Source organism: Pan troglodytes, chromosome 2 (assembly GCF_028858775.2).
Source record: "Pan troglodytes isolate AG18354 chromosome 2, NHGRI_mPanTro3-v2.0_pri, whole genome shotgun sequence".
In the NCBI taxonomy this organism is placed as follows: Eukaryota; Metazoa; Chordata; class Mammalia; order Primates; family Hominidae; genus Pan; species Pan troglodytes.
In genome coordinates, this window is record NC_086015.1 from 17,054,349 (window position 1) to 17,066,389 (window position 12,041).

Consider the following 12,041-nt stretch of genomic DNA (forward strand, 5'->3'; position numbering starts at 1 on the left):
GGGCATGGAGTGATGCTTTCCTGGAGGCTGGGGGGCCCCATCCCCACAACACTGCCTGTACCTGCCCACCTAGGGAGCATCAGCTATGACACAGAACTCATCCCTAGAGAACATGCCCTTGGAATACCCTCTTCTCCAATGCCACCTGCCTTCCAGCATGGGGCACCCACACCCCCCATCGCTGCCTCACACACTTCTCCCCACCTGAGGCCTTAGAAGTCCAGGGCACAGGCCAAGCCTGGGCCTATGTTTGGCCACAGTGGGGTTTGACATTCTGGGCCCATGCTGGGTGCCTGCCATGGGTCGTCCCAGCTTTAGCCTCCGTTTCCCTACTTGCTCTCATACAAGAGCCCTGCTGGACACACCCCTGGAAGGAGGCTGACCTTCCTTCCCGTGTCCCATGCTGGCCTGTGATTCCGCTACTTCCTGTCTAGCTGCCATCGTGGCCGCTGGTAGATCCTATGTTCAGCAGATTCGAATCCCCAATGCCAGGCCCTGCTCCACACGCCATCCCTTAGGGACTCCCGTCCACAGCACAATGCCTCCTTCTTCTCCAGCCCCAGCAGAAGAGGCCCCAGGTGGCACCCCTCTCCCCTTGAGCCAGAACCCACCCAGGGCCACACTCTGTGGGCTCAGCAGCTCTACCTGTGTGGCAGCCATGCCTTGCCAAAGCTCATGAAGAAAAGAAGACATGAGGGGTGGTGCCAAGACGCTGTGAGCTCACTTCCTGGACTGGTCACAGTCCTGTGCCCAATCTGGGATGGGCAACAGGTTTTATAGGAGGGAGAGCTAGCGGGGTGGCAAGCAGGCCTTCCCTGCCTTCCAGTGCCAGAACCCACACTGGGTATGGTGAGGAATTTTGGCCTTCAGGGAGTCCTGGATCTGGACGAGAGGACCCAGCCCTCCATCCCCCAGCCTGGCCGCTCAGCTGCACACGAGCCACATGAGATGATACCAATACGACGCGACGAAGATACTGCAAAATGGTGCCAGGTTCCTGGGCCCCACAGGCAGAGCCCACTGTTCCCAGGCCCAGGGCTGCCCTGCCACAGCCGTAGAGATTCAACTCCCCAGCTCTGATCTCACTCTGGCCACATCATGACAAACATAGCAATATCTTCACCTACTGCAGGGAGCCCACCTCAGGCTGTGTTCTTCCCACACACTTCTTCATCCGACCCTTGCATTAACCTTATGAGGTTCATGGAATCATGCTCCCACTTCACAGAGGCTGAAGGTATGGCTCACGGAGACCCCACACACGGAACACCATTCCATTCCCTGCCTCCTTATCCAGACGCAAACTCCTAATTGCCCTTCAAAACCCTGCTCAAATGTCAACCCCTTTCTCTGTCTACCTTGCACCCTCCCTCAGCGGACTCCTTTCTTCCTTCTTCCTTTCCTGTTTCCCTCCTTCCCTTTCTTTCTTCTCCTCTCTCTCACTTCCCTAATAATAGCAAATATTTTTTGAGCAGTTTCTAAGTGGCAGGAGTGTTAACACTTCACAGGTATTAACTCATTGAGCTATGCAACAGAGGTACGGTCACACCCTACATGCTGTGGTACATGGGTCCAAGGAATTGAGCTGTGTGCAATACTCTCTCTCCAACCAGACAGTACGGTCGCTGAAGTCTGCATGTGAAGACGGGAAACTGTCAGGTGGATGCAATGTGCCCTTGCAGGCCTGCTGTGGCCCAGTGCTGAACCCCACAGCAGGCAGTGGCCCCTGCCTGCCCTCTCCACTTCTCCCCACCTGTGTACCTGCACCCCCACCCCCCGCCCCAGAAATCCTCTGTGGCCTGGAACACTCAGCAGTTCCTCCCACCAGCTGCCTCGGTGCCCCATCCCTCCAAGACAGTATAGCTAGGACTGGCTCTGAATGGAGACCCTCCCTCTGTCAACTGCCTTGTTGGGTCCAAGTTGTCTGTAGCCTTGTCCAGCCAAGACTGAGGCCTTGTTCTCCCTGCCGTCCTTTTTCATCACTCAGCACAGCAGTGCACAGGCCAGGAACAGGCCCCAGCAAAAAAGGCCCAGAGTGAGGGTGCACAGGGTCCCCAGAGAGAACCCTCAGCCCAGCAGTCACGAATTTGGAACCAACCCCAACTGGTGTGTGCCCCGGCGATAGCAATAACAGCGCCCACCTCCCAGAGCTGTTGAGAAATGAGACAGTGCCCATAAAGTAAAAGGGCTTTGCAAACCAGAAAACGCCATTGCATGCATATTTGAGATACATTATTATTATCATTACATAGACTAGTGTATGTTGAGACGTAAGAGCTTAAAGGTTAACACATGAGTTCTAGAGCCAAGAGGGCCAGGGTTCAAATCCCAGCTGTGCCACCTACTAGCTGAGTGCCCTTGGGCAAGTTAACTAACCTCTCTGTGACCCATTTTAGCTTTTTCATCTGTAATGTTTTGGGAAGATTAAACAGGTTAATACATTTAAAAGGCTTAAAACAGTGCCAAGAACAGAGTCGGCATTCCATAAAAGCTAGCTCTGACTAAGACAGGACTCAAAAGATTTGTATGATATTCAATATACCTTATATTGTATTATATTACATATATTAATGTGTGATACCAACAACATACAAATGAAATATGTTATGTTAACATGCACACATATTTTTTAACACATTAACTCTATATTAATAGATATTTGTTATATATATGAATATATGAGTCTCATTTTATGTATGAGGGCACTGGGGCTCAGGGAGGTGCAGCAACGAGCTCAGTGGCACCCAGTTTCCCTGAAGGTTTGCCAGCCCCAAGTCCAGAGTTCTGTCCACCTGCTAGAGCTGCATCGCTTCCCCTGCTTCACCTCCAGGATCTTTGGAGGACCCTGGTCCAGGCTCATGGACACAGAGCTGCCAGTCAGCTAGGCAGGGCTCCAGCCCCTCCTCCATCCTTCACCTCTGGCTCAGAGACAAGCAGCCCATTCCAGCCATGCTGAGTGAGGCCCCTCCTCCTCTGTCCCCAGTCCCACTTCACAGCCTCCTGGGGAGGCTGCTTCCTTTTCCTTTTCAGAACCAACTGGCTGCCCCAGGCCTACACCCTGGCACTGCTTCTAAACAGCACCCGACCATTGAAGCAAAGTTCAAGAGCAGGAAAAAGTGCTGGCTCTGTGCTGCACAAAGTCAGGAGAGCAGCCCCGGGGAATGGGCTGTGACTGTGACTGGCAGGGGCAGGGGCAGGGATCTTGGGGTGGGGTCTGTTCTGAGGTCAGGTGCTGGTTACATGAGTGTGTTCAGTTTGTGGCAATTCTACAAGCCATACGCTGATGAATTGTGCACTTTTCTGTACATATATAATAATTCAGTATCAATTTACACGAAGACAAAAACCAAACCGTCTGCCTCACATTCAGTCTCCAGCACCAGCCTGGAGCAACAGAAGCCCAGGCCTCAGGCTCAGCTGGAACTGGTGGTAATCCCCTTTCTTGCACAGCACTTGCGTGGTCTTGGAAACCTCCCTCCCTGCCTCAGTTTCCCTCTGCTAAATGAGGAAGTGGTCAGTGTTTCTATCCTGGCTGTAGGATAAACACCCTGGGGTGCTTTTAAGAAATATGGACGCTTGGGCCCTAATGCAGACCAAGTTCCTGCGCCTAGGGCTTAAAAAAAAAAACCGTTTATTTTGAAATAACCATAGATGTACAGAAAGTTCCAAACAAAAGGTACAAGATCCTGTGTGCCCTTCCCCTAGCCTTTCCCAGAGATAATATCTTGCACACCTGCAGTACACCATCAATGCTAGGAAAGCCACAGCCCACTGGGCCTATGGGGACTTCACCAGTTACACACGCCTGTGTGTCCACATGATTCCCTCTCACCCAGCTGTGTGTGGCCAGCATGATGATACAGCACAGGACCGTCTCCTCACCAGGCTCTCCGGGCACCCTCTGTAGCCCCCTCACCTCTTCCCACCAGCCCTTATCCCTGGCAACTGCCTATCTCTTCTCCATCCCCATCATATTTTCATCTCTCAAGTGCCACACAAATGGAATCATCCAGGGTGCCACTTTTTAAGACCGGCTTTCTGCACTCAGCCCCATGCCCTCTGCATTCAGCCACTCTTGGGTGTGGAGGGTCCGCTCTGCCTCTCTGCTGAGCAGTGCTCCCCGGCGTGGCCGGGACAGTGTATTTAACCATTCATCCGCTGAGGGCATCTGGGCAGTTTCCAGTTTGGGGGCTGTTATGACTAGGACTGCCGCAAGTGTTCTTGGACCGGTGTTTGTGTAGACGCCAGTCTTCATTCTCTGGAAGAAATGCCCAAGAGCCCAGCTGGTAGGTCGTATGGTGTGTGTATGATGAGTTTTAAAAGAAACTGCCAAACTGTTTTTCAGCGTGGCTGTACCATCTCACACTCCCACCGGCAACGGGTGAGTGATCCAGTTTCCCCACAGCCCTCCTGGCATTTCACGTTGTCCCTTTCTATGTTAGCCATTCAGACAGACGTACGTGGTGCCATGTCTGTTTTTTTTTTTTAAATGAAAGGTCTCACATATTTATTACTGAACCCAGCCAACCAACGCGCTCATAACATATTCAGAGAGAAAAATGTATTCCCAATAAAACATGTCCAACTCTCCAGATAGTGGTGACATTTTCAGCTTGATATGGCAACATGATTGTGACCTTGAGACAGCATCAATATGTGTGCCATCTCATGTGCAATTCTTTATAGACCCAGCTTGGTTCTTCTCCAATGTCTCCTTTTGGAGTTGTGCCTGATTTTATTACCAGTTTTCATCCGAATCCACGGGGGAATGGGACGATTTTGCTTTATTTTCTTGGCCAGGAATCGCTTACTCCTGAAAGTCTTGTGAGAAGACATGGCGAGAAGCAGACTCAAGCACACACCACGATGATGGAGAAAGGAAGAGAGGGGACTGGCTGTGGTTTTAACCTTGTTTCCCTGTTGGGGATGCTGCGACCCATCCTTCCATGAGCTTCTCTGCCACCTGCACGTCATCCTTGCTGGAGCATCTATGTGTACCTTCTGCTTCAGAAGCTCCCAGACCTAATGCAGAACCAGTGAATCCCCTCGAGCCTCCCAAGCTTAGACAGTTCTGTCCGTTTTAAAAGAACCCATTCGCTGCTGTAAGAATTATTCCAGAACACCCTGTGCTTTCTGGAAGGAACACCTGGATCCAGGCCTCAGGGCGGGGTCCAGGTGGCCAAAGGCAGCTCTGAGCTGTCTCAGCCAGACGATGACCTTGTGTGTTCCTGAGACGGAATGGGAGGAAAAGGGAAGGAAGGCAGGGGCCACGGGGAGAAGGGAGACTCTGGGAGTCGGCTCACAGCCCCAGCAGCTGCCATGACTAGGCTCACCAGCGGCAACACACTCCTACCAGCGAGTGGGCTGGGTCTGTGGTTTGGGGTGAGGGCATGACCCAGGAGGGGCCTGAGGCAGGGACGCCTCAGACTGCTACAGACCCTGGAAGGGGTTGTGTGAGTAATTTGCCTCAGTTTCCAAAGGGGTGGGGAGGCCACAGACCTCTCTGTTCCACTGTCCCCGTCCCTCTTATTAAATAAGTCACATATATTCACTGTACTAACTTTAGAAAATAACAGTGAAACACAACAAGGAAAATAAAATTATCCACCATTCCAACTCCCTGGGGATACCCCAGTGTTAATATTTGAGGAGATTTTCTGGCTGTGCCTGTGCCTGGGTGTAGATGTGTTTTAGTTATACAAAAATACGCTCCACTCTGCGAAACACTTTCCCCCACTTTGCACCGTCTCTCGAGTGTGTTTCTGGGTCTGGAAGCATTCCTCCCCTCGCCCCATGGAAAGCTGGTGGAGCCTGGCAGGCGTTCCCCTGCCCACGGTGGGTGTTGAGCTTGGCTGTCTCTCTCGTTGGCCCTGGTAAACAAGGCAGTGGCTTCAATAGGGTTTCTGTGCACAGCCACAGTCTCTCCTTTAGGACCAATTCCTGGCATGGCTGGGGCACAGGAGGGATGTTTTTTGGGCTATGGGTACACCCAGATGTCCACCCAGAGATGGGACCAACAACACACTCCTACCAGCAGTTGACTGTGAGTGAGTGTTGGACCATTCTTAGGGCTCCAGAAGTTTCTCTGTTTGGGGCAGAAGCGAGGGCAAGGGAGGAAGCAGTGGGCACCCTTCTACCCTGTCCCCCACACGCCAGGCCCTGGCCCTGCAGTTTACGTGTCAGCCATTGGTGTCCACAGCCGAGCTATGAGCTGTGTCACAGATGAAGTGAACGAGAGCACGCTGGGTCTGCATTCCTGGCCTCCCTCCACCCCGTCACGTTGCCAGCAAGAAGGGAGCCTAACAGCGATGCCAGGTCCCCCAGGCTTACTGTGCCCCTTGAGCTCAGGGACGGGATGCAGTCAGCCCTCCTCCCTGGGCCTCCTGAGGCTGAGGCGCAGAGAAATGAAGAGGTGGCCTCTGGACTTGAGCCCAGGAAAGCCACCGTGTCACCTTGCGGTCTCATTCCATGATCCCCGAGGGGGGAGGCTGTTTGCCAGTGTCACACGGTGGGACCCCAGGAGCCACGGCAGGGCACTCGGGTCAGACGGACCCTGTTGGGCCTCAGAAGCCACATGACCCCGCCTGAGCCTCAGTTTCCTCATTTGTAAAACAGGGCTGATCAGAGGTTACAGCGAGGCTCCCAGAAGCTGATGGCTGGAGGCGCCTCATAAACTGGCCTGAGGGGCTGCTACACTGGCTGACGCCCGCCTGTCCTGCCCAGGCCTCCCAAGCCCTGAGAAGGCCACAGAAGGCTCCTGTCCACCCACCGCCGGCCTTCCTGTCCTGGCTCTGGGCCACAGACCGCCCTGCCTGCGGGCTTGGGGCCCCACCACTGGGCACAGTGCGGCGATTGTCCCGGGGTTGGCCTGCACACCCCTCCATCCTGCCAAACTGCCCTGCCCAGGAGCTCAGCCCGCCTGTATCTGGAACACTCCCTCCTCTGGGGGCAGATGGGGGTCTCAGTGAGGTCTTCCTGGACAGAGAGCCCAGGGTAGCGAGGCGGAAGCCCTGGGGTGAGACTTGTCTGGGCCTCAGTTTCCCCATCAGTGTCATGAGGAGTTGGTCTAGAGAAGCTGTTATTAACTCTGGTAGGGGGAGTCTCAGGCCACTTTGAAATGATGCTTCATCCAATCTAGTCTCCATGCAGCCCCCAATTCCAGGTCTAAGAGCTTAGCACTAATTCATTTCATGCTCAACCACCCTGTGACAGGAGATATTCTCCTCCCCACTTTACAGATGTGAAAACGGAGGCACCTAGCCATGATCAGAGGCATAACTCAAAGAGTGAATCAGACAGATGCCTTCACCACCCGTGTAGAGCAGGGGCACAGGCAAAATACACAAACAAGGTAACCTCAAGGGATCCAGAAAGTAATACCAGGAGATAGTGGATGGATAGAGTGGCGAAGCAGGGGGCTGCCCCCACTAACCCAGTCCAGAGCTGCCTCAAGGAAGAGGCGATGACTGGGCCAAGGTCACAGAGGGAGTACATGCTGTGCAAGGGGCCAGCAAGGACAAAACTTGCAGAGTGACCTCGGAACATCCTGGCGGAGGGGCCCTGGGGTGCAGGGTCCAGGCCCGGGGTGGGGCAGGCCAGGCATCTACTGCAGGAGCGAAGGCCTGGCTTGCATAGAGAGGCCCACCTGGCCCACCACACCTGCCAAGTAGCACCACCGAGATGTCCCCCCACCACCATTCCAGCTTCTTCTGTGACCCCCAAAGGCTCCACCAAGGACTCTCTTCTTAAGACAGCAGCATGAGTCATGAGTGTCTCGGGTCAGGCCATGTCCAACTTCTCCTGGGCTTGCCTGGGTGGGACCAAGGCCTCACCATGTGGCCCGGAGCCTGACCAAGCCTGTGTGTCAGTGTCCTGTGGTCCTGAGTCCAGGACTGCTGCCAAGTCCTGTTCATTCTAGGCCCAATTCACTGATAGGCAAGAAGTAGAGAGAAGCCTTAGTCCAGTACAGGCTTGGGGGAGGGGTGTACCTGTGATCCTTGGAGTTCAGCCCTCCCAACCTCATGTCCTGGCCCTGAAAGAACCATCTGGCACCACCCCATCTACAGGGCAAATACAGCTTCCAGCAAACCCTCTAGAGTCCACCTGGCCTTTCTGGGGGGTCCTTCCTGGGTTTTCAGCCTCCCCTCCTTCAGATGTCAGACCCTTCAGGTGCTGACAGGATCTCATTTAATCCTCAAGCCGGCCTGGGAAGCTTAGGTTTCTTATTCCCATTTTACATATGAGGAAACTGAGGCTCAGAAAGGTGGAGACCTCCCCAGGCCTCCTCAGCAGATACACGTATCCACTCAGCTCCTGACCTGAGCCTGTGGGCTCTGTCCCCTGCTCCCTGCTGTAACGTCCCGCACCACCCATAGTCAGCTCAGGCGGCTGATCTCCAACCAGGAAGAACATTCTGGGCCCTCCCAACCTTAGGGTGGAGGATTTGCTGAGGCGAGTTTTCCCTGAGGGTATCCTTCCACTGGCGGTCCTTAGGATATTCAGAAAGCAACCCAATTCACCTAGCAACTTACATATTTTTAAAATTTCATTTTAAAATCGCTAATGTATACTCATGGTTCAAAACTAAAATACAGAAGTTGTCAAGCAGAAGGTCTCCCTCCTAAATGTTCCATATCCACCAGGCTCCCAGGCACACAATGCATACCTGTAACGCATACATGTTCCCCTGGTCTCTTATTCCTTACACAGGGCCCCATCTTTTGGGCCCCCTTATAGAATTTCTTTATGTGAACATAAGCGGACACATATGCACACAGAGACGGGCGGTATCTATGTGCCTGCAATGCATACACGTTCCCCTGGTCTCTAGTTCCTTACACAGAGGCCTTATCCTGACTGCAATGTGCTCCTGCCTTCCCCAAGCACCACACTCTTGAACTCACTCTCTGGCCATTCGGTCTCAGGCACAGCTCCCCGTGTGGACTGAAGACACAGCCAGGGGATGGAGGTGGCCTCTGCTTCACAGCTGCCCTCCCAGACCTGAGCCCCTGACCTAAAACAGTGGTGGGGGACACAGCGTATACCTGCTGGGTGCAGTGGAGGCCCCAGGCCAATCTTGGCCCTGTAGACTTTTCCATGCCCAATGGAGGGTCTACAGGACAGCCCCTCAACCCACAACACACCCTCAGAACCATGCTGCCCTCACACGGCCAGACAAGCACACACACAAGACACACCCTTAGCACCATACACATGCAGACACTACATGCACAACACGTGCAAGCAGGCACATGCACACGGGCTCTTCCAGTGAGTGGCGGGGAACACCCCACTGTCCCCAGCCCTGGTCTTAGGTGGCCGAGCACAGACAGGAGAAGCACCTGGCACAGGGTCACACAATGAGCAAGGATTAGGCTAGGATGGGGCCCCAGACACCCCGCCTGCCAGCCTGGGGGCCCTACCACTGGGCACAGTGAGATGATTGTCCCAGAGCTGGCCTCCAATGCTCCTCCATCCTGCCAAACTGCCCTGCCCAGGAGCTCAGCCCGCCTGAGTCTGGAAAACTCCCTGCTGTTTTAGGGCTCTCCTTACCCACTCCCCCACCCCATGCCTGCACTCAGCAACCACATGAAAGGAAAATCTGCCCCCAGGCTCCCTGCAGCTGAGGGCCAGGAACCCAGACAGCAGGTGACAAAACAGCTCAGGCTTAACTCACATATCCTTCTCATTAAGAAAAAACATTTTCGGGCCTGGCACAGTGGCTCACGCCTATAATCCCCATACTTTGGGAGGCCAAGGCAGGCAGATCAATTGAGGTCAGGAGTTCAAGACCAGCCTGGCCAACATGGTGAAACCCTGTCTCAACTAAAAATACAAAAAACAGCCGGGCGTGGTGGCAGGTGCCTGTAATCCCAGCGACTCAGGAGGCTGAGGTATGAGAATCGCTTGAACCTGGTGGGCGGAGGTTGCAGTGAGCCGAGATGGCGCCACTGCACTCCAGCCTGGGCGACAGAGGGAGACTCTGTCTCAAAAAAAAGAAAAAAGAAAAAATAATTTTCAAACCCCTGTGGGCCAGACACTGGGCTAGGCACTTCCACACAAACCCCACAGGGGCATGAAGGTTAGGAGAGGCCAATAAAGGCTAGGGCCACGATGTGCTGAGTGCCACTGTGTGCCTGGTATATGACCTCTGTCCTTCCAAACATCCTTGGGGGCAGGGGTTGTTATCTTTCCCACCTCGCACAGGAGCAAGCTGGGGTTCAGAGAGGTAAAGGGGTTGTCTGAAGTCACACAGCAGGTGAGGGCTGTCTTTGTGGCCAGTCAGCACCATCCAGGGGAGGACCTGGAGGGCAGCTGCAGGGGACCTGAAGCCTTAGTGGGGCCCTGGAAGGAGAACCCACCCCCAGCCTGTGGGTACAAGGGTGTGTTGGTTTCTGGATAAACAGAGAGCCCAACCTGCCTCCCATCCCTCGCCATGCATGAGAGGAAGGAGCTGGAAAGCTCGGTCTGAGTGTGGGGGCTTCTATTTTAGGGGCGCAAGATGCTGTCACGACACACAGTGTTCCCCATGCATCTGTCTCCACTTGGGACACAGAGCATTTTCCTGGCAGAGAGCTGCAGCAGGGCGGCAGGCCTTGGGTGCCCTTGGCCCACGGGGTGCCTGGTAGCTTTGGCCAGCGGCGGACAGCGCTGCCCTCAGCCAGGTGGGTGGGCTGAGCTCTGGGTGCAGGAGGTGGATGGGGGGGTAGTGCCCTCACCAGGGCATGAGAGTGGGGATGGTGCCAGCCTGTGACACAGCCTCTCCTGCGGTAGCCATCTCTTCCTGGGCTCCCTCCACCCTTTGGTGACACCAAGGTCACTGTCCTGAGTCTGACCTCCTTCCACCCCCGACCTCCAGACACAAGGAGCTCAATGCTCCCAGGCTCCTCCCTGGGTGTCCCATAGGGCTCTCCTTACACCAGCAGGCCCCACCCCAGGGGCCCATCTCGGCAATGGCACTGCCACCCATCAGACCCCCAGGCCAGACCCCTGGGCACCATGGTCTACTATGCCCTTGATGCCCTGTTCTCCCCTGTTCCCTCCCAGTCTTGGGCTGAGTCTCTGTGGGCACCCTGGGCACCTCTGCTCCAGCAGCTGCCTCGGCCTCCCCATCAGACCACCTCCGGCTTTTCCTATCACCCCCTGACCACACAGCACAGGCCTGGCACGGGGTGCCCTCTGGGTGATGTGAGAGAGGCAGCATGGGGGCTCATGCCTGGAATCCCAGCACTTCAGGAGGCTGAGGTAGGAGGAACCCTAGGAGTTCAAGACCAGCCCGGACAACATGGCAAAATCCAGTCTCTACAAAAAAATAAAAAAAATTAGCCAGTGTGGTGGTGGGTGCCTGTAGTCCAACTACTTGGGAGGCTGAGGTGGGAGGATCACCCGAGCCCAGGAGTTCAAGGCTCCGGTGAGCTGAGATTGGGCCACTACACTCCAGCCTGGGTGACAGAGCAAGACCCTGTCTCTAAAAAATGAAAGAAGGAAGGAAGGAGGGAAGGAAAAGAGAAACAACAGACTTCAGGCTAAAGGAGACAGTGTGGGTCTCTGGTCACTCTGTTGGTCCAGGGATGACTTTGGAGCAGCGGTGAACTCGACAGGTATGGCCTGCCCTCAGAGGCCACAGTCTGATGAGAGGATTGGGTACGCTCAGGGTTGCTGTGGGGTGCTACATGCTGGATTGGTGACGTGCTCAGCACTGGCCTCAAAAGGGATGAGGCGCCGGCTTGGGGATGGCATCCAGGCAGCGGGAACGACTGTGCTGAGTGCCACCACGATGTGCTGAGTGCCACTGTGTGCCCGGTATATGACCTCTGTCCTTCCAAACATCCTTGGGGGCAGGGGTTGTTGTCTCTCCCACCTCGCAGAGGAACAAGCTGGGGCTCAGAGAGGTAAAGGGGTTGTCTGCAGTCACATAGCAGGTAAGGGTCATCTTTGTGGCCAGTCAGCACCATGGGAGAGTAAGGCGGGGAGGTGGAAATGGTCTGTGCATGTTGGGATGCAAAGAGGAGGCAGATGTGGCTGAAAGGAAGGGAGTGAGG

General features: G+C 54.7%; 2 protein-coding genes across 11 annotated transcripts in view; both read right to left on the minus strand.

The window, feature by feature from the left end:
• IQSEC1 (IQ motif and Sec7 domain ArfGEF 1) overlaps positions 1-12,041 on the minus strand; it is a 382,735-nt gene that overhangs the window by 150,573 nt on the left and 220,121 nt on the right. The gene's annotated exons all lie outside the window — the stretch shown is intronic.
• Positions 4,583-5,062, minus strand: LOC107970570 (large ribosomal subunit protein eL39-like). Its single transcript, XM_063806627.1, has one exon. It carries the CDS (start codon positions 4,972-4,974, stop codon positions 4,681-4,683), a length of 294 nt encoding a protein of 97 aa, XP_063662697.1. The 5' UTR covers positions 4,975-5,062; the 3' UTR covers positions 4,583-4,680.